This window comes from Talpa occidentalis, unplaced genomic scaffold (assembly GCF_014898055.3).
Source record: "Talpa occidentalis isolate TD23 unplaced genomic scaffold, MPIMG_talOcc4v2.1 talOcc4.13, whole genome shotgun sequence".
NCBI classification, from domain to species: Eukaryota; Metazoa; Chordata; class Mammalia; order Eulipotyphla; family Talpidae; genus Talpa; species Talpa occidentalis.
In genome coordinates, this window is record NW_023601322.1 from 58,492,173 (window position 1) to 58,513,676 (window position 21,504).

At 53.5% G+C, this 21,504-nt stretch overlaps 1 protein-coding gene across 7 annotated transcripts in view; it reads right to left on the bottom strand.

The window, feature by feature from the left end:
* The window catches only part of NDST1 (N-deacetylase and N-sulfotransferase 1), a 56,496-nt gene that overhangs the window by 14,979 nt on the left and 20,013 nt on the right, over positions 1-21,504 (bottom strand). For 5 of the 7 annotated variants that reach the window (XM_037508931.2, XM_037508934.2, XM_037508936.2 and 2 more), the window contains 7 exons: positions 13,989-14,887; positions 7,713-8,207; positions 5,201-5,288; positions 4,148-4,302; positions 3,269-3,454; positions 1,574-1,702; positions 570-752 (listed from right to left, as the gene is read on the bottom strand). In XM_037508931.2, coding sequence (XP_037364828.1) covers positions 570-752; positions 1,574-1,702; positions 3,269-3,454; positions 4,148-4,302; positions 5,201-5,288; positions 7,713-8,207; positions 13,989-14,501 — 1,749 coding nt within the window. In that variant the 5' untranslated portion in view covers positions 14,502-14,887. Of the gene's footprint in view, positions 1-569; positions 753-1,573; positions 1,703-3,268; positions 3,455-4,147; positions 4,303-5,200; positions 5,289-7,712; positions 8,208-13,988; positions 14,888-15,942; positions 16,303-21,504 lie in introns of those variants that run through there. The other 2 variants (XM_037508937.2, XM_037508938.2) reach the window with 2 other exon arrangements.

Consider the following 21,504-nt stretch of genomic DNA (forward strand, 5'->3'; position numbering starts at 1 on the left):
AGGCGAGGTTAAGCTCTGATGTCCTGTAGGTTAGACATATTAAATGCATTTTCAATTTGCAGTAATTTCAATTTATGATGAGCTTGTCGTGACATAACCCTATCATAAGTCTAGAAAGATCTGACAGTGGAGTCACATGCCGCAAGCAGACCACATTCATACCTACTTCCAATCTTTGACCGCCCCCATGGTCAGACACACCCAAGAATGGGCCCTAACCCTCCCTGTCCATGGCTCAGATTCTGCAAGAGATAGGGGGATGCAGAAGCTGGCCTGGAGTCTAAACAAGGCCCAGCAGCTGCCTTCTCCATGTACCTACACCACATTCACTGACAATTTTCAATAGTGCTTTTTTGGAGACTATGCAGGAACATGCATGTGATGCCCAGGGTGGAGGTGTGTGTGTGTGTGTGTGCATAAGAACCGTAATGAGTGTGCCCAAGCTGGTGAGCCAATGTTTACCCCTAAGTCTACCCTCAAGAGCGAGTCCCAGGTGGGAGGGCCACGCCCATGTCTGGAGTACTGGGCAATCCATCCCAGCTTCCAGGCCCCCATGCCCCTACACCCACCTGCCAGAGAGGGTCCTTCTCCTCTGAGAAGATCTGGAAGTACTTCTGAGCCAGCTGCACAGGGGGTAGTGTCTGCAGCCGGAGGTTGGTCCAGGAGTGCAGGAAGCGCACCAGGTGCTTGAAGGTGTACAGGCCCAGGCGGTCGTTGCCGTAATTGGACAGGTGCGTCATGAAGATGCTGATCTGCACCAGGGTGGGGGTGGGAGGCAGGGGTTGCTCGGCTTCAGAGTCACCTTCACCCCACTTCCCACCCTTCAGCTTGCAGGGCCCTCAGATGACCAGTCCAAGGTTCACCTGGGTCATCAAAGTCATGGCATGACCCAGGTGGGGCAGGGGCAGCAGAGGCGGGTCTGCCAGCCAGGGCTATCACAGCCCGGAATGGGAAGCTGCCCTGAAACACAGCGATTTGGGTGTTCTCTAGGGTTTTGGCAAAAGGGGCGGGAGCTGGTGCATGGAAGATAAGGAGCACAAAGTGACTGCAAAGCTGAATAACACCATTTGATATCTAGTTAATATCATTAAAGCATGAATGACTATTCTCATTTTATAGACAAAGAAAGAGGCCCAAAAAGCTCAACTAATAGCTTAAAATGTGTGTGAGTATATATATTTATATATAAAGTTTAATATATTGTACCTTAAAATACTAATAGTATATTAGTAGATATTGATCTGTAATATTAACATACACCTTCACATATGAATATTCATTATGTGTGCATACATACATATATTGTACACACACACAATGATAGCCCATAATACATACAACATATAAAGACTGGAAAAAGAATCCAGACACAAATACTAACGTTACTGTAATGAAGAGCAAGATTATGAAGGGAGAAAGATAGCTCAGATTCTATCCAAATCATGCAACAGAGGAGTGACAAAGCCAGGCCTGGAAGGTGGGCTTCCTACCCCCTGGAAGGCCCCCACCCTGCCTTGGCTGCACATGGGCTGTCCCAGCCCCCCACAGCACCAGTTGGGGCTGGAGTACTCACAGGGTTGAGAAGCACAGTGAGGAAGAGCTCGCCCCCATTGATGATCTTGTCCAGCTCACCAGAGCCCCCTGGGTACTCGTTGTAGAAGATGGTGTGTGTGAAGAGGCCACAAGTCTGCCGTGGGAGGACCTGGAGAGGGAGTGGGAGGACAGAGCAGTGGCATACCCAGGCCTGGATCATGGCAGGGAGACCCTTCCTCAGAGAACAACCAGGGGTCTCCTCTAAGAGATGGCCTCCCTTGGGGCTGCACAGCCCCAGCACCGAGGGTCTTTGGCCTAGACAGGGGCCCATGAGCCCAGAGGCCCACTGCATGTACTCCACTGCTAGTCTTTGTACAAAGGAACAGAGGAAGAGACAGGCAGGGACACCTGGACTGTCTGCCCAGCTAGGGTGCTGGCCCTCTCTAAGCAGCACCTCCAGCCCTGCTCTGCAACGGCTCTCACAGCATCAGCGCCCGGCCTGCCAGCCCTCCTGGGCATGCCCCAATTGAACTGCTTGCTTCCCTGTCTCTTCTCATGAAACTGGGCCCCAGAGAGCAGGGAACGCGCCTTCCCTGTCAGACCCTCATCCTGGAAGGAAAACAAGCACCTCATACTAAAGAGGATGCATGGATGGACGGACAGACTAAGAAGTAAATGCATCAGACCTGGCCTTCCCACGGTTGCCTCCTTCAGGTGATGATAACTCATCCTCCCAGGGGCTCAAGCCAGAACCTTGGAGCCATCCTCAACTCGTTTCTCCCCTTCACCCTACATCCAACTCATGGACAGACAGATTCTGTTGGCTCTAACTCTTAAGTAAGTGAAGGATCTGATCACGTCCCCACACCACATCTTGCCCTCAGCCACTGTCACCTCTGAACACTGCACCGGCCTCCTAACTGAGCTCGCTGCTTCTTGCCTTGTCCCGAAGAGTCTGCCCCACACAGCAACCAGAATGATGGCAACCCATTAAAAACACGAGTCAGGTCACAACATGTTATTCAAAACCTCCCATCTGAGACTAAAAGCTACAGTCCAATAGCTTTACATGGCCACGCACAACCTGGCCCACCCTCCTTGGCCTTCTTTCCCACAGCCTCCTGTGCACACGCTCTACTCCAGCCTGACGGTCCACTTAGCTGGTCCTCAAATGCTCCCCGCACCAGCCTACCTCCAGGCCTTTGCACTTGTTTCTCTGCCTTGAATGCTCTTCCTCACAGAGCAGCATGGCTCATCCCCAAGAAGGGCCCCCAACCACCTCAAAGCAACTCCTCTTCCCAGGCACGTCTCTCCTCTGCTGGCACTTAGCACCACTGGACCGCTACACACTTTGCACAATTAAGAATACACACTGTCTCCTGCCCTGGAATGTCCAATCTGCAAGAGCAGGGATTGTGTTGGTTTTGTGCACCTTTGCATTCCCAGTGCCGAAAAAAGGGACAGACACAGAAGAAGTCCATGAATACTGTTTAAATAAGCAAACAAATGACTGGCACAGAAACCCCTTTAGAGAATGCTCATTCTATCACCAAAGCTCAGAAGGAGCTCATGAGATGGGCATGTCGCCTGGCAGCCACCTTCCCTGTGACAGAGCTTCAGATGCCACAGCGGACAGCAGAGACAGCCCTGAAGTCCCTAACCAGCTCACTGATGCCATGCTTCCCAGGGCAACAAGCACACACCCCTCCGGGGCTGCCCGCCAGGGTCCACTCACCATGATGCCATTGTGAATGAAGCCACGGCGGTAGCGGGCCGGCTTCAGGTGAGGGTACTCCTCTGTGCTGGTCACACGGATGCCCCACACCTGCTTCCAGGCCTCATACAGCTGCACATGCACAGGGTACACACCCGAGTGGTGGGGCGCCACTGCGTACCCCATGTCGGTGGGAATGCCATGCTCCTGGAGAGAGGAGGGCCAGGGTAGGATAAGCATGGGATTTCTTCCCCTCTGGGCCTTCTTTCCCCTTTATAGAATGGGAGAGAAATCAAAGACTAGAACCGCAATGCTATGGGTCCATGATCTCCAGTACAGGTGGGACGTTAAGGCCCACGGAGGGAGCCTCGGGATCTCAGTATGGGTGGCTGGGCCAGAACTCTGACTCTGCCCTGTGTGCGAGCCTTCTAGCACCCCCGCTAGAGAAACAAGGAACAGGCTTGTCCTGCCTCTCTGGGCCTCTTCTTATATTTTAATCCTGCCAGGATTCAGAATTATTTCACATATTGTAACATATTACTCAGGGAAAAAAGAACTTGGCTGGTGGGCCCAAGCTGAGGACACAGGCCCTGTTCCCGCTCAGCTGAGCACCTGCCCCAGTCTGAAGGTAAGAGGTCGGCCTTCAGAAATAGGCAGGCTTGGATCTAAGTCCTTGGGACCCCTTGGTGAATGTGGCTTCCCTGAGCTCCAGCCTCTTGTCTAAGAGTCAGGCTATCAATAACCGTCCCTGGGGCGCTCTAGGAGACGTGAGCGAGACAGTGGGTTTCAGGACATTCATAAAAAGCTGACAGACCAAACTACAAAGGCAGAGAGGCCAACAGCCCTGTCCCAGCCCGGCCCCTCGCCCGCCTGGGACTGCCTATAGGGAATCTTACTCACGACAGCGAACTTCTTGTTCAGGGCCATCTGCTCAGCCAGCACTGACTGGTTGTGGAAAAGGTGGGGCTGCATGTGGCTCCACATGTGGGGGAACCACCAGAACTCCTTCACATAGGACAGCAGCAGGTCGTCCCCAGCGTCCTCGGCATCGGTACCTGCGCAGGGCACAGGCAGCTCAGCCCGGTTGCTGTGCCACCCTCCCCCCGGCCAGGGCACAGACGGCTCACAGCAGGCACCTGGGCTACAGCATGGAGCATATGGGGTCTAGGGGGTCCTGGGCTGGCCTAGAGTGTGGCCTTGACTCACTGGTCTCCCCACGTTCTCCCCTCTGGGCCCACAGGTGCATGCGTGTCATGTGGGGTTTGGGGGCAAAGATCTCAAGGGTTTCTTCCTGTATTTCCATTGGGCCCTTTATGTTTTACTTACTGATTTGCAGTTCTTTGTATATACTAGATCTTTAACCCTCTGTCACATACCTATCACCACAAAATATCCCATATGCTAAGGCTGAGAATATCAAAAAATGCAGAGATCACCCAGAAGGGTTCAGATTGGGCCTGGGGACTATTTTGTACATTTGGCCCCAAATTGTAGGCTAATTGGATTTTGCCTAGAATTCAAGAGCGGCTGCCATCCTGGGGCCCGTGCAGTGGGTGGCCAAGGGTGCACGCTGCAGTGAGGTGCCCGAGGGTGGCCAATGAGAGCCAAGACTAGAAAAATCAACCAGGACAGTGGTCACCTCTGAGGTGGGTACAATTATAGGGTGTTTTCACATCCTATAGTATGTATTTCTGTTCTTAAAATTCAATTAGCTTTTAAAGCATAAATGCTACAATAACATTAAAAGGTGGGATGGGGTGGAGATGAGAGAGAGAGGCGAGTGTGGCTTCTGTCCCGATAGATTCGCTGGGGCTGTTGGCTCAGGGAGGCCACAGAGGTCAAAGACACCCTTAAAGCAGGCCACTGGTCCCTGGCTGCCCCCTGACACTGTGCTCTAGGGGTCCAGTGGCTGAGGATCCCTTGGAAGTTGCTGGGGGCAGAGTCAGGCCTTACCTGTGTGGAAGAATTTCCCTGAGTAGCCCATGTTGAAAGTGAAGTTGGGGATGTGTGTGCGGAGTTCGTTCTGGGTGTCAAACAGGGCCTAGGAAGGACAAAGGAGGAAAAGAGCAGTGTGAGAAAGCCAAGAGATCCCCCTCCTTCCACCAAGCACCCCGGAGGGTGTGACTGCTGCAAGATCACTGACAAAGTCTGCCGGGGGTCAGGGGGAGGAGAATGCAGGACTGTGCCTGACATTAGGATGGCGAAGACGGCAGCAGTGGAGCCCTGAGGCCTGCACGGGTCCTTGAGGAGTGAGGAGCTCTAGGTGATGACGTGGGTCCCACACCCATGACGCCAGACTGCTGCCCCCTCCACAGGCCCCAGCAAGGGAAGGCCCAGGCCCTAGCCCAGTTCTGTGGCATGTCCTTCCAAAAAGATTTGTAACTTCTCCAGGCCCCAGTAAAGTGTGGGTGGACACAAAGGTGTGGTTGGGAATCAAAACATTCCTATGCTAAGAAAACTTCAAGCGCCCATTATGTCATGAAAGCACTTTGCAAACTCATACTCCTGGTCCTCTTGCACTTCCACTGGCATCTCACTAAGGCCACGCACGCCTGGGAGACAGGCAGGCGCCAGCTGTGCAGCCTTGGTCAGGTTACCACATCTCTCTTAGCCTCAGCTTCCTCTTCTGTGAGACGGGACTCGCAGCAACACCCGACCCACAGAGCTGCCATGAGGATCAGATGAGGCAACACAGAGAAAGGACTGAAAGCAAATAGCTTTGAGTGGGGCACTGGCCAAGCCTCAAATAAATTTGGTTACAATTGCTGCACAGCCCATACAAGCTAGTATGGCGACCTTCGTGCTCGGAGAGGAAGGCTCTGTGTAGCTGGTGCATGGGGTTAAGAGAGAAAAAAAACATCTCTGCCCTTCCTGATGGTGGGCCATTTACAGCAAGTGGGAGCCTGGATGGTGCTGCGCTTACTGTGCCCGGAGTGCTCGGGAGAGCCGCCTCTCTGTAAGAGACAGAAACGGCACAAACATCTTCATTATTCTCACTCTAAAAATGGGGGAAATGAAAACCAAAAACGACAACTCTGAGGGTCAAGAGGGACATGGTGAGCCCATGGTCTTTGTTCCAGGTGGAGTCAACGCTGGCCCAGTCTCAAGACTTACTCTGGGCAAAAAGCTAGGTTACCATTGGAGAGGGCAGGTGGGGCCACCTACCCCACATAGAAAACACAAGTCTACTTTGCTGGAGGTTGGTCATAGCATTATGTAAAGCCTCAGAGCTGGAAGGTTCAATGGGAGTCATCTAAAAACTTCCTTTCAATGGGACAGCCCTGGAGGGGCTGATTCTCAGGAGGAAGCAGGATGCGTAGAGGGGCCTACCTGGCCCACCAGCTCTAAGCTCTGTGAAACTCCTGCTGCACCAGGAAACCTCCCATCTACCCCATCTTGTCATTTTACCACTGAGGCCCAGAGATAGGAAAGGACTGGCCCAAGTCATCAGTCAGTCAGGGTGAAAGTAAAATCTAAGTGCAGGTCTTGACTCCCCAGACAGTGCTGAGGCTCTCAATGCCAGCTGCCCTGCTCTGCACCTCTGGATGGGTAAGGAAGGGCAGAGCCCACAATTGCCCAAGGCAGAAGGCTGCACCCCACCCGGCCTTGCATCGGGTGGACAGAGAACACAGCATCCAACCCCAAATCACTCAGTGAGAAAGGCATTCCTTCTACAAGTCTCTTCTTCAATTGTCCACCTCACTTCAAAAAGAAATCTTACTTCTGTGCTAATATGTTGCTGACATTTGCTAACACTGCACAGTTCTCTGTGCAGTGGCCAGGGGCAGGGCCAGGACCAGGGGCAGGGCATCTAGAATATAACCCCCTGTTTTGTTTCACTGGGCCAGATGTGACGGCTTCTCTGCTCACAGCAACGCTGACTTCTCCACTGATGCTAGCGATGCTTCCGTGCAAACAGCTTTGAGTGAAACAGCAAGAAGATGAAAACCATTTTAAAGATTGCTTAATAGTCTTAACTTACAGACTTGTCTTTAACAGCGATAGTTGACATTTGTATAAAATTCTGTGGTCTGCAAAATGCTTTTATACAAAGTTTAGTTTGGTAAACACTTTTTGAGTTAAACACATGCATTCCACTATCAGTTAAAATATGCCTTCAGCCTGACTCAAGCTCTAATTCTTGTTTGAAGAGATTTGCGGGAGCTCTGGCACTGACAGAAACATTTTTGGAGAGTTAAAACCGTGTCTGGATGAAAAGGCAGATAAATGACCCTCCTCCCATCTCTGTTTCAGTGACCGGGTCTCTTCCTCCCTAGAGTGACACACTCCAGATGCAAAACCCCTCCACATTCACTATGTCGGCAGAATTTTAAATGACACCGACATCTACTAAGACAATGAGTGAAGCCAACTGACTGAGGGAAGGGCCGACAGCCCGGGTGGACGCAGACAGCCACGCCAGAAGAGGCTCAGAAGGCTGGACCTGCCGGGCGCTGGGACATACCTTCACGTCCTCCACCTTCATGCGCGTGCCCTCCTTGCCCACAAAGATGTCATCGATGTCCACCAGGATATAGCGATCCAAAGGCAGCGACAGGCGCTTGCCAGTGAGGAAGGCCACGGCGTCAACAAAGACAAGCTTGTGCAGCCAGAAGTTGAGGTTGTTGCCGAACAGCACGCGCTGGATCCCATCGTGGAGGCCCAGGTCCTGGACCACCGTGGCATGCAGTGCGGCATGCAGGCCGGCGTCCGCGCCCAGGTGCGGGATGGACTCGGACGAGCGTGTCTTAGCCAACAGCACCGGCTCATAGGTGGAGTGGTTTGACTGGAATACCGTCCAGTCCTCACCTGGCAACACGCCCTTCTCCACCTCACTGGGCCTCATCACGTAGAGCAGAGGGGACTTGGGGTTGATGCTGCAGTCCTTCAGGCCCAGGTTCGAGTGCAGGAACAGGGGGAAGCCCTTGAGCTGCGCGCTCAGCAGGCTGTTCTCGTTGGCCTGCAGTGGGGGGGAGTGGGTATCAGATCCAGAACCCCAGTGGCCACAGGCTCCCAGGGGTAATATCACTAATGTTCACTCACATGGAAGCTGCCCATCTCCCTGTCTCTGTGCCAAGCAGTGGAAACCAGCTCCCCCACCAGAGACCATACCAGCCACACAGGACGCGCGCACCAGAGCCAGGCTGTTTGTGACTGTGCGCTGCCCTCGCAGGGGTGCTGCTAATCCTCACAGTGACCAGGTGGAGGGGTGGCTGTCACTGCCATCTCACAGAGGGCACCTTGCCCAGAGACACAACGTCACTGCCCCAAAACCACACACTCCAGCAGCTGAAGCGCATGAAGTCTGCCACTAGGCTGCCTGGTCTTAGGCAAGTCACACAAGCTTTCCGTGCCTCAGTTTCCTCTGCTATAAAATGTGGGAAGGGATGAAAACTACCTCCTGGGGGTGGGGGTGGTAGAGGAGGGTGAGTGTTAAGGCCAGCAAAGTGCTCAGAACAAAGCCAGCTCATTCTGTCCTCATGCCAGCCTGGAGGGCAGGCCCCTTTGCTATGCCCTTCACAAAGGAAACTGAGGCTTTAGGAGAGTACTACCCAAAGTCACACAGGGATCAGGAGGACCCCAATTTGCAGTCAGAGGGTCTGAGCCTGGAGTCCATACACTGGGCCTGCCTGGGGTTTCCAAATGGGCTTATGCCACACAGCCCTGTCTTCAGGAGAGTCTTGGGAAAATGCCAGTGGAAAAGAGATCAAAGAGGAGGTATCCATGGGGGCGACAGGAACAAAGACACTCAGCATTCCCACCCCTCCATATGCCCCCAGCACCCTAAGGCCAGTCGCTTCCCCGCCCCAAGAATCTAGCTCTCCATGCCTCTCTTTTCCTTCCAGGGTCTGCTGCCCATTCCTCGGGGATCTGCCGACAGCCCCCACAGTCCCCTTCCCTAGGCTCACACCCCTGCTCCTTCACGCCACCCTTCACTCCCCGAGTCGCCTGCCTCTAGATGTGGTACAATTTGTTCTTGTCCCTGTGCCAGTTCCATTCTGTCTTGGCCTGGCAAACTCCTGCTCATCCTTTAAAACCCAATGCATCACACCCTCTTCTCTGCACTGACCACCCTGGGACCACAGCCTCAGTTGCAGCACTTCTCACCCTGAATGCTGTGCTGCCCGCTCAGGTGCTCTCTCCCATCAGTCTGCACCCTCTGAGGGCAGAGGCTATGTTATCGCCACCTTTGGATCCCTGCTACCCAATCCAGGCTTTACACCCAGTGGGATCAAACACATGTTTGATAAGTGGATTTTTAAAAATGATGAAAGGACAGCTCCCAGCACCTGGTACATGAGAGCCGTTTAATAGAGGTTTCATTTGTTCACCCACAGCTGTTTTCCACACCAGGCACTATGCAAAGTGTCAGGGACACAAGTGAGAAAACACAGACTTGGTTCCCACCCTCATGAACCTTAGAGTCCAGCAAGGACGAGAGACTTCAATCAAAACCATAAAAATAAACATAAAACCTCAGTGTGGCTCTGCACAGCGGACAGTCACAGTTCTAGAAGAATAGATAACTGGGTATAACCAGCTGGCTCACGAAAGGCTTTCCAGGAAAGGGGCTTTTGAATTAAGATTTAGAGAATGAATAAACATCAAGTAGGAGGGAGGTAAAGGGCCAAGTTCAAAGGATACCAGTGCAAAGGCCCAGTGCAGAGTGGTCCGGAGGAAGAGGAGGAGATGAGGCAGAGAGGTCAGCTGTGGCCAGAGCTGCAGGTCACTGGAGGCATGAAGTGGCTGGAAGCAGCCAACAAAGACCCATCAAAGGGTTTTGAAGAGAGAGTGACAGGTTTGAATGTGCATTTTAAAAAGCTCCATCTGGCTTCCGAGTGGGGAGTAGGTGGGTGGGGCAGAGCAAGGATAGAGAAAGGTCACCCAAGGGGAGAGGGAAGCAGGTCGCAGCAGGGACCTGGAGAGATGGCCGGGGGAGGGCTGAGTTGTCCCCAAGCAGAGCTGCCTCTGCTCAGAGCGGGGCTATTACTCATCTCCTCCCCACACGAGCATTTCTTTCCAGTTTCCATTAAGGCACTACACGGCCCTGCCTTGAGAACTGTGATAAGAAGCCTGCTTTCCTCATTCTTCACTCACTAGGCACACCTGCCGGCTGCCCCCTCTGTCCTGAGCCCACCTCGGGTATTGAGGGTCAAAGCAGATCCTGTTCTGAGAGGCCACATCCCCCAGTCCCAGGCTCCCCACCGAGTCAGACCAGCACTGGCCCCAGATGGGAATGGTTTGGGCTGGGTGAGAGCTAGGTGGTGGGGGTGACAACCTTTCAGGCCAGGTCTATCATCTGCTGTGTCCTGGGAGACCACACTGGACCACATGCCAAAGGGGGGAGGAAGGGAGGTGAGGACAGGGAGTGTGGATCCCATTTCAAAGCCCCAACCTGGAGTTGACTGCCAGAAACTCACAGCCCAGCCAGCTGCCCCAGCTGGAAGATGTCAAAAAAGGGAGAAAGCCAAGTGGCTGATCGTCCACCCCAGTTGGCAATGAAAGGAACCAGCTGGGGACAGGAAGGGAGTATAAGCCTCACGTGACTGAGACTGACCCCCATCTCAGTCTCGCCCCATGGGAGGGAATCCCTCCTGTCCTCAGCATGAAGGATCTACTCAGGAGACACCAAGCTTTCCAATGGGCTCATGCAGTCCAAGGAAAGAAACCTCGATCCAGAAATCAGAAGGCCTAGACTAGTCTAAGATGATGACCAGCTGGATGACCTTGGAACACTACATCTGTTCTCGGGATCTCAGTTCCGCGTCTAGTCATTTTGCTCACCTGGGATTAGGTTAGCAAGCATGAGCATGTCGGCTCTGATTTACAGCTGTCACTCTACACACCCATTCAAAACTTCTGAGCCTCCACACCTTGGTTGATAATAAAGTGCTTGCTTTCCACGGAGAATTACACACAGTCAGGCCTGCAGAGCAATAAGCTCGGGGTCAGCACATTGGAAAGGCATAGGAAAAGAATCTGGGGAGCCCTTACTGCCCTCTGCCAGGATGTGCTTAGTCCCAGGGTCCCTGGAGTTGTAAGTTCAAACAGGGTGATGAAGACCTGAAGTACCTCACGGGGTACATGCTGGTCTGAATCACAGACAGACAGAGTGCTACCACCTGCGGTGTTTGCTAGACATGGAAATGACAGAACGTGGCAGCCGCCATTTATTGGGTGGCTGGTACCAGGCCTGCACTACTGCTTCCCACAGTGTTTTGTTTGAGTTTTAACATGGACCGGCAAGGCAGGCACTGTGATTTACCCCCTTTACAAATGGGTCCCTCTGCTTAAAAGTGCCCCCAAAATCTGGGTTTTCCAGACCCTGCACCCACACTGACCTAGGAGCCCAGCATCAGTGGGACTGGAAAGGGAGTCTCCAGATCCTGGGAGTGCACATGCCCTCCAGCTCTGGCAAGCCCAGGGCAGAAAGGCTGCAAAGAAAGTTGCACCCTGACCACCAGAGGGCGCCCGTTTGAGCAGAAAGTCCCAGACCTCTTAGGCAACAGGAGAAGAGGGCCTAGGATTGTCGAGAACCCACAAAGTGGGACTCTGCAGGCCCAGCCTCTGCAGAGCAAAAAATTGGGGCCAGATAGGATCCAAGCTCTGTGGTACCAATAGTGTCAAAGACCCCATACACTGCCGGGTCTGCAAAAAGACAAGGAGCTCAGTGTGCTGGATGTGACCTCTGATAGAAATTCTCCTAAATAAATAGTATTTGAGGCTCCTGCACTCATTCCACAGTGATTAAATCGAAGGCACCCAGAGCCAGACTGCCTGGGCTCAATTCTAGATCTGTACTAACTAGAGGGGTAAGCCAGGGCATGTTTCCAACCTCTCTGCCTCAGTTTCCTTCTCCCTTAAATCAGGATGATACTCACCTGCCTTGGAGGATGGTTACGAGTATAAAAGGAACTGTGGCAGCTTGTGGTGGTGGGGAGCACCCAATAAATATGAGCCACTGTGACATATCTCAGGCATGGCTCTGATTCAATATAATGAGGTTCATGGCAGGAAGAGGAGCACAGTTCAAGAGAAAAGAAAACAGAGACATGACGGCAGCCTGGTGTACAACACTGTAAAGCCATAAACCAGGACCACATGTCCCAGAGGCTGCTCTGTAAAAAAAAAAGGGCTCTGCGATCAGGCCAGCTGGGGACAAACCTCTGCTGCAGGACTTGTCAGGGTCTTGCGTTTCTGGGCCCGCACAACCTTTGTAGTGGCAGAGCAAGCTGCTACACATATGTATGAAAGAGCCTGCTGAGGGAAACCCTTTGCTCAACGAGTTCCTCCTAGCACCATGCACAGGGCCTGGCACACAGGAGTGCCCACAAGCACTGGGGACCAGGCACGGCTACTTCTGCCACATCTGCTCCTCTCCTCACTGATGCTGAGCAAGAGCCTGCTTCATGAGCTGTGCACGCAATGTCCCTCAGAGAGCCACACGCTCTGCCCCTCCCCACCTAATAGGCATGTACCAGGACGCTTCCCCTGGCCATCCTATCAAACAGTAGCAAGGCCCAAACCCATCACTCTTCCGCCCTTTCCCTGCTTTAGCTCTCTAGTAGTTATTGCCATCTGCCATGTCATGTGTTTATTTGCTCATTGTCACCCACCACACCCGCTGCCATGCAGTGGCAGCTCCACGAGAGTAGTGACTCTGCACACCTCCCGCAGTGCTGTCTCTGGTGCGCAGCACAGGACCTGGAGCAAAAAGGGTGCCAGTGAACATCTGCTAAATGCAGAAACAAATCCCCCCAAGCACCCACGGAGGCCCTGCCGCCATCTGCTCCCCGCTTGCAGGCAGAGTTCTCTGACGAGGCCCTGGATGCCCAGCCCGGCCAGCCCAGCCTCCCTTCCCAAGGACAGGTTCTCCATGGCACTTTCAGCAAGATCCCCGCAGCTGTTCTGGGGACAGTGCAGATCCAGAGCAGCTTACTTCCCCACTGAGTCCCTCTCCTCTTTCTTTCTTTTTTATTTTTTTAAAGATTTATTTATTTATTTATACAAGCACTGGGTACAGTCAGAAGCCCGGGAGGGTGAGAGAATTCATCAGAGCCAGAGCGGGGAGCAGAATAGGCAGACTGACGAAGTACACTGCTGAGGGGAGCAGCGGGCAACAGGAGAGGTCTGGGCGCCATGTGGGACCCTCGCCGGTGGCTGGGGATCAAACCAGTGCTGCAGAGGCTGCAGGAAGCTTCGCAGCCCAGAGCTCAACTGCTGCGCCACGGGAGAGGCCCCCCTCCTCTTTCTTTCAGTGCAAAATGGCTCTGACTTGACAGGTGCATCACCTCCATGCCCCAATCCAGCCGAGGGGACAGGGTGCCAGATCCAGAGCTCCAGTGATCTACTTCTCTCCCCCTCACTGGCTGCACAGCTTCAGACGCGCTACTGAAACCTGCTGAGCCTTGGCTTCTCTACTACAAAGTGGGGACACACTCTATCCTTAGGGGCACTACTCTGACAGGTTTCCAGGGGCCTAGCATATGTGTGCCAGACCCTAATTCCTCTGCTGTGCTCCTGACAAAGTTAATACTAGGTGCGCAGGAAGAGCCAGCACTGTGGGTGGCAAGCTCTTCACATCAACCCCTCGTTTGACCTCACAACTACCCCAAGTGGGAAGCACTACCCTCACACCCACTTTTCAGGTAAGAAAAGTCAGACAATCAATCAGCCAGGATGGAGAAAGGTTCAGAAGCAGCCAGGACGCTGATCTTCCTGGGGCCCGGCCCCTGCCTACCTTGAAGAAGCCAATGATGCCCACGCCGTAGGCCACACAGTATTTGTCCAGCAGCTCCCGGTTCCAGGAGTCCAGGTTGACATACTTGAGGATGTTCTCATAGATGATGAGGGCGAAGCGGCCACGGCCCTTGTCGGTGAGCGTGGGCATGTCACCCTTGCCTGGGGCGATCTCAGTGCGGTACTTGAAGCGACTGGACTCCAGGATGGCCACCACCTCCTGGCCCAGCTGCGAGTACAGGCTCTCCACAAACACCAGCACCAGTGGGTCCGTGCGGGAAGGGGCAGCTGCCTGCATGGGCTTGAGTGGCAGCAGGCGGCTGGGGGCCACGGGTGGTGGGTCCCCAAAGTCAGGCTCAGCAGCTTCCGCTGAGGGCTCCAGGCCCCGCTTCCAGCCGTACAGGTAGTAGGCCGAGACAAAGACACTGAACAGGCAGAAGATAAACAGCAGGAACAGGACAGCCTGCGGGGACACGTGCCGACACAGCCTGCGGAGACGCGCCAGGGAGGGCATCCTGGCCCCCAAGACCTGGGCCACTGGAGGCTTGGCCTGCCCTGGCTACCCCAAGGCCCCACGAAAGGGGAAACACCAGAGTTGTCCACTGACTAACAAATTCACAGAGACTTAGCAAGCAAGGTCCTCAGTGGGCAGTGGGAGTGGAGGATCTGGGCCCCTGGCCCTTCCTCCCAGCCAGGGGCACAGTCCACAGGCTGGTTGCGCTCCTTCCTTCCCCTGCGCCCCTTTATGTCACCATGGCAAACCCCCACGTGGTCCTGTGCACAGCAGAAGTGCCCCAGGGCGTCAGCGCCTCCTGGGGGGTCTGAGCAGCAGACAGAAGAAGACTGGGCAGGCTTCGGGGTGCAGCATGCTGCTCACTCTGTGGGGCCTCTGGGGCCAAGCTGTAGAAAGAAGAGAAGAATCAGAAATTAAGACTTGGAGAGTCTGATTAGCTGATTAGCTGGGTACCCTGATTAGCTGGACCCACATTAAACATAGCTTCCCAACTGGGGTTTAGGGCAAGCTCCTGAATCTGAGCCTCAGTTTGCCCATTTGTGACAAGGGGCTGACAATAGCGCCCACCTTACCAGAGGCTGGGGGATTAAGTCCAATAATGTGTGTCAGTCACTTAGCACAGTCCCTAGCATATGGTGTCTACAATGGCAGTTGCTATTTGTTATCAGAGGACAACACTAAACCAAGAAAACTCCAGAAGGACAAAGGGAGACAATAAACATTTGCAAGACCTAGGAACTAACAGTGGAATTCTAAATTAGGACCTCCTCATCTTCCCTACCCATTTCCCTCTCTGATCGAGCCCAGCAGCCTCATCTAACAGATGAGAAACCAAGGCTCAGGCAGAACAGTCAAGACTCAGCCCAGGGCTGTCAGAGGTCAGTACCTTGGCTGTGCCAGATGACCCTCTCAAGCAGTGGTGACCTCATGTGTGAAATCACTACCCCTGCAGCACGGGCTTAGGGCCAAGGGTTAACTAAGTAAATGTGTCTGAGGAAGCCACACTCAAGAAATGGCAGCTGTCACCAGTGCAACAGGCATCCTCCACCCTTGGGCACCTGCCCTCACATGCACACACCACCCCGGACAGCTGGGGACCCAGCCCCCAACTTGATGATCAGGAGACTGCTAGGCAACTGGGGAGGGAGAAGACAACTCCCTCAATGCCACCCAGGTAGCCAGAAGTCCGGGTTCCCACCTCCCCCTCAGTCTGACCTGCCCAGGGTAAGCCCATGCATCAATCTCGGGGAGCCCACAGAGACCTAACACTACGTACACTACACAAAGGCCCCAATTTCCTCACCCCAAATAGCATCCTCACCATGGACCTCAAGTATCCCTTAAACCTGAGTGGAAGCAGCTGCTGACAGCTGGGAAAGACAAGGACAGAGGTGTGCAGGGCTGGGCTGGCACAGCCAGGGAGGGAATGTAAGCCTCAAACCTGGACTTGGGGGTGAAGATCCTCCAGAGCCCTTAAAGGGACAGCTCAAGACTGTATGGTGTGCTGGGGCGGGCACAGCACACAGAGGCGAAGCCATGGTGCTGCGAGGGCCTCTCCTCCAGGCAGTGACTGCAGAAGAGTGTGAAGATTTCCCAAGGACAGGGATCCAGGTGCTGTTTCTGACAGTGAATGCCCAGCAACGGGGGCTTGTCTTCAGCAATTAGAACTCAAGCTTGTGAGGAGACCCCAAGCAGCCATTTACTGTGCACTGAAGAAAGACACTGACTAACGCAGGAATATAATGACAAAATACATCATTCAAGTGGAAAATATTTATAAAACAGTATGGATGATGGCCAGAAACTGGTACTAAATCCAAAAAAACCCTAATCTCTGAGTGATTTTTCCCCCTTTTGTTTCCTAAATTTCCCAGAATAATCACCCCTAATTTTTGTGAAAATAAGAAAACAAATATAGTTAAAAGATGTGTTCAGAAATAAGGGGCAGGGCTGTGAAACAAAGAGGCATATGGGATACCGAGTCTTCCCCCAGCCTTCACGACAGGTTGTGTGATCCCGAGCACACCCTGTCCCTCTCTGGGTTCTGCCGGACCATCTCTGGGGGCTCTCCTACCTCTGAAACTCTAAAACCATGTCTGACTATGTGGTAAGACCATGGGGATCCTGAGGCAGCCGAGAAAACAGGCAGCTACAATGCAGTCAGCTGTGGGTATGGATGGCAGAGTGGGAGAAGGGAGCAGGTCTGACAGAACTGAGGTGGTTCGGGGATCCGGGGAAAGCATCACCAAGGAAGCAGAACCTGAGCTGATGAGAACAGGCTGGGGCACAGCTTGGAGATAAGGGAGTGTGCAGGGCTTTCTAGGGCCCCCTGCAATTCCATGGGAGCGGGACAAAACGGGGCAGGTTTCTGGCGGGTACACCATGTCCCATTCCCCACTGATAAGGGCAGCCCTTCTGCACTTCGGCATGGGGAGTTCCGCCTCTGTTTCAGGGCAGGAGCACAGGATAGAGCTGCCCAGGCCATGCCCAGCCTCCTGTCATCAAGGCCTGGGAGCTCCCACCCACTTCCCCTGATCCCCCCACACACCCTCGATCCACTGCATTAACACCTTTCACCATGTGTGTCGATGCAGCCTCAGGCAGCTGGGAGTGATGACCCTTATGGCATTCTAGACACATTTTCCATAAAAAATATGCATATACAATGAAAATGTAACCATTCAGGGAGTTCAGACATCTTTCCCCACTAACCACCCATAAAGAGACTAACAGCCACAGGGACACCCTGGAGCCAGGTGACTTCATTAGAACTCATTGCACACCCAATGGCTGTGTGATATTGAACAAGTTAGCCAGCCTGGTAGTGCTCAGTTTCCTCACCTGGGAAATAGGAAAATGGGATATCTCAAAGTTGTAAAAGTTAAATGATCTGATACTTGTCAAGCGCATGTCAGCACACAGTGCAAAACGTGCATCAGCAGCTACTGTCATGACCCTGGTTGCTTATTTAATGTCCTGACAGAATGGAAAACAGTGTCAAACTCTATCCTCCCCGCTCTTTCTCAAGTCCCTAAGAGTTCTCAGAATCCGGAATCCCCATTTGCAGAGACTGTGCCCCTTCTAGAGGGGCTGGCTGGATGGGCAGTTCTGGCTGGTGACAGGGGAGGACATTAGGCAGAAGGTCATGGCAAAGCCCAGAAGGAGGTGACGGGGAGGGAGAAAGAGAGTAATCCAACTCTCCCCAGAGAATGTGAAGTACCCTATGATGGGGGTCTGGACAAAGCACCAGCCCCCAGCACTGGCCCCACTGCAACCCCCTCAAAGGCCTGGTGCCAGTTGTTCAAGGCTGTTTGCACCCTCTGGGGCTCAAGGAATGAAGAACTGGGGGGCTTCTAAGCCTCCTGGAGTCATTGAGGCCTCAAGGCCAAGTGGGGGCTGAGGCCTCAGTGTGCCCCCCTCACCCAGGGTCTGCTAGTCCTTGCCGATTTCCCAGCTGAAACACCAGCCTCACCCAACCAATCACCAAGTCACTAATTTTGACCACACAACTAAGCCTTTGCTAATGAAACTCCCGTTGCCTGAAGTGCTCCCCGTCTACCCTGGAGAGACTCACTCATCCTTTCAGACCCCAACTCTCTGAAGTCATCTTCAGCTACTATCCATCCCTCTGGAAGCCACCCTGCTCCACAGGGCTAGAGACTGAGAACCAGACCTTCCGGCCAAAGCAGGCAGCAGTCATGCGTTCCTTAGCTTGCAGAGCATTTTTCTTTAATCTGAGACTAGTTATCAGCATTTTACAATCAGGACCTTTCACCCAGAAGTCAGAACTTCTAACTCCTCTTTAGAAAGAACACTTCTGGGATATGGGTCACACATCCCCGCCGCCAGCACTAAGGAACTTACAGCAGCAGCCTGTGAACTGGCCATGCCAGTTCACACAGTCCCAGGGCAACCCCCTTCCTTCACTTGGCCTCCTACCCTGGCCCTGGGTGCTCCTGAGCAAGCGGGTCCTGGCAGAGCCCCTCTGCCCCTCTGCCTATGCAGCCTGTAGCACCCAGTCAGGACCGGGACTGACTGTGCTGTCAGGTGCCTGGCACAGAGGCCCTCCTCAATACCCATTTCCCTTTCTCCTGCTCGTGGGTGCCCCGAAGGGCAGAGACAAGTCTGGATCACCAAGGAAACATCCACGACTTTCTCCAGGCATGGTACTCAGGACGGAAATGAAGAACAGCTGTCATTTCCAATTTAAAGATGAGGAGACTGAGACCCCGCATGCAGTGACTCGCCACAGTAATATAGGCAGCCACTAACTCTTGACTCAAGCGGGTCTCCCTCCTGACTTCAAATTTGGCCTTTCATTCTTCTATGGAACCCAAGCATTTCTGTAATAAAGATAACAACAACAATATCACTATAACTGTCATCGCTGTTATTTTTTTTTCTGCGTATTCATCATTTACTATGAGCCTAGTGATACTAAGCACTTTTAGATACCTTATCTCATTTAATCTTTACAATATTTACTATCATTATTCACATTTACAGTTAAGGGAAATGAGACTCAGAGAAGTCATGTCACTTGCCCCAAATCACCCAGCTAGTTAGTGGCAAAGCTGAAGTTTGAACCCAGATGCCAAGGGAGGGAGATGGCTCTAGAGCTTGCAGGTGAGCCTTGGCCAGGACAGGGAGAGCAGGAGGGGGTCTCAGCCACAGAGACCTCAACCTTCAGCCAGGCTCCCACTGTGCTCTCCCAGCCCTAGGCCCAGCTTTCCCTGCCAAGGTGCTAGGGATAATGAATGAGATGCTCTGGTTGCCATGGAGATGCCATGGCAACGCTGCACTTTCGGGAAATACCACAGTAACTGTGGCCACCACTCTGGAGTTGAAAGTCACTCCCTACCCCACCTCCCACTCCAAAATGCTCTGGGTTCTCCCCACAATCTGCTCTAGGACACAGAGAAGGACGTGGAGTTACAGGGACCTGTTCAGTAATCAGGCTGCCTAGAGGGGAGAACCAGGGAGGGCGGTGCTCCACCCCGCGTGGGCAGGTGGCTCAAGGAGGGGGCCCCAAGGCCCAAAGCCTTGCAGACTGCATCTCTGAGCCTTTCATGATGCAGTGCACCTCACAGCCCAGCTAGCATACACACCAGGTGCCTACTACGTGCAGCAGTAGGCCTCCTGCATTATGCTGTTTTACCATGGCGCTTCCAGGCTCAGACTGGAGCTAGCCTCCCTGGGTGTGAGTTTGTCCTCCATTACTTACTAGCCTTGTGAACTTGGAGCAAATTGTCAACCTCACTGAGCCTCAGTTTTCCCCAGAATAAATAGGGTTTACACTACTTTGTCTATCTTGCAGGACTGCCAAGAAAAAAGAAAGATGATCTCAGCACTAGGCATAAGTAATTATCCATTTAACAGATTGGGAAACTGAGGCTCAGGGAGGAACTGGCCCAAAGCCACACATCAAATCTGTAACGAGAGGGAGGGAGGGACGTCAGGTATAGGAGCCCACTGGGGATCAGGAGAGAAGAAGGTCCGTTCCCTGCTTCCTTGCTTGAGACCACTGGGCACCAAGTACAACAGCAGACACTGATGATATAGCCCTCTGGGTGCCAAGGTTTTATGTCTCTGGTGTGATGCTGTTGTAGGATGAATGGCAGAAGGACCCCGCAGCACTGCTCCCCCAGCCCAGAATTTATTTCCTGCCTGGGTGACTCCCGACAATGACACACCCACACTCACATGCACACCAATGCACAGGCAAACTTGCAGGGGGCTGACATGTCCAAATGGTGTCACCACAGGCACCTGGGCCACAGGCACTAGTACCAGGGTTGGGCGAGTTGAAAGGAGGGGCAGGAAGAGCCCTGCAAGCAGGCTCCAAAGTGTGAGGCAGCGTTGGGGCGGGAAGTGGCTGTAGGCCAGGCACTAGTGGTCCTACCAGCGATCCCAGGGCCACACCCCACAGCTGACCCAGCCCCTCCCAGCCTGTCACACCCCCCAGCACAATCACACCACCACCCACTACCCAGCCACACCCCACAGCCACTGCCAGCCACCCTGCCCCAGCCAGCCCCACCCACCATATACAGAGCAGGGAAGAAAAGCCTCCACATTTGCTTCCCAGCTGTGCGGGAGTTTCTCCAGCACAATTACACCCCCGGGAGCCCAAGACAAGAAGCAAATCCCCTCCTCTACTGGAATGTGCTGTACACCCCATCCCCCACAGTCCCTGCAGTGCCACCTGGCCCAAGGCCAACCCTCCCATCAGTCACCCCAGAGTCCAGCACTGCCACCAGAGACTAGCAGCAGTCCGACCAGTCTTAGGGCCTCTAAGTTCTCGTCCATCCTGCAGTGAGCACAGAGGACACTGAAACCCAGAAGAAAAAGAGATGTGGGGGGGTGGGGAGGGTACTCCAGACCTGTCCCACCACCCCTCCACCACCAACCTCAGCCCATCTTCTTGTCCCTTAAAACCTACAATTCCTCCTCCATGCCCAGCCTCAGCCCAGAATTGGGGTCTCCAGGCCATGGCCTTTAGGTGCTAGATGAGCTCTCCTGGCCCCATGCCACCACGCCATGCCAGATTCATGCTGCCAGACATCACTGCTCTGGCAACTTCAGGAACTGGTCCCCAACTTCCCAAAAGGGGTCCAAAGCACAGCAATCTCCTAAAACTAAGGGCATTACTACAGACTCCATGTATGAGACATGACCTGCCTGGATCACATGCTGTCACGCAACCCTCACACAGCACCATCACCTACAGTGCCCTCATTTCACAGGTGAGGAAACTGAGGCTCCATGCCCTGCGCCTGTCCAGAGAGCTGGGATGACTGCACGTCTTAGCACAGAGCTGCCTGGCTTCCGAACCTGGGATCAGCATCCTTCAGCCACAGACTCCCTCCGAGTCCACCCAGGTGGCTAACACACACCCCACACTGCGCAGCCCACCTCTGCTCCTTCCCTCCTCTTTAGGATGTTGTTTTCATCCATTTTATGTGTGCTTTCAGATCAAAAGCAGCCTCTAACCATCCTTCTT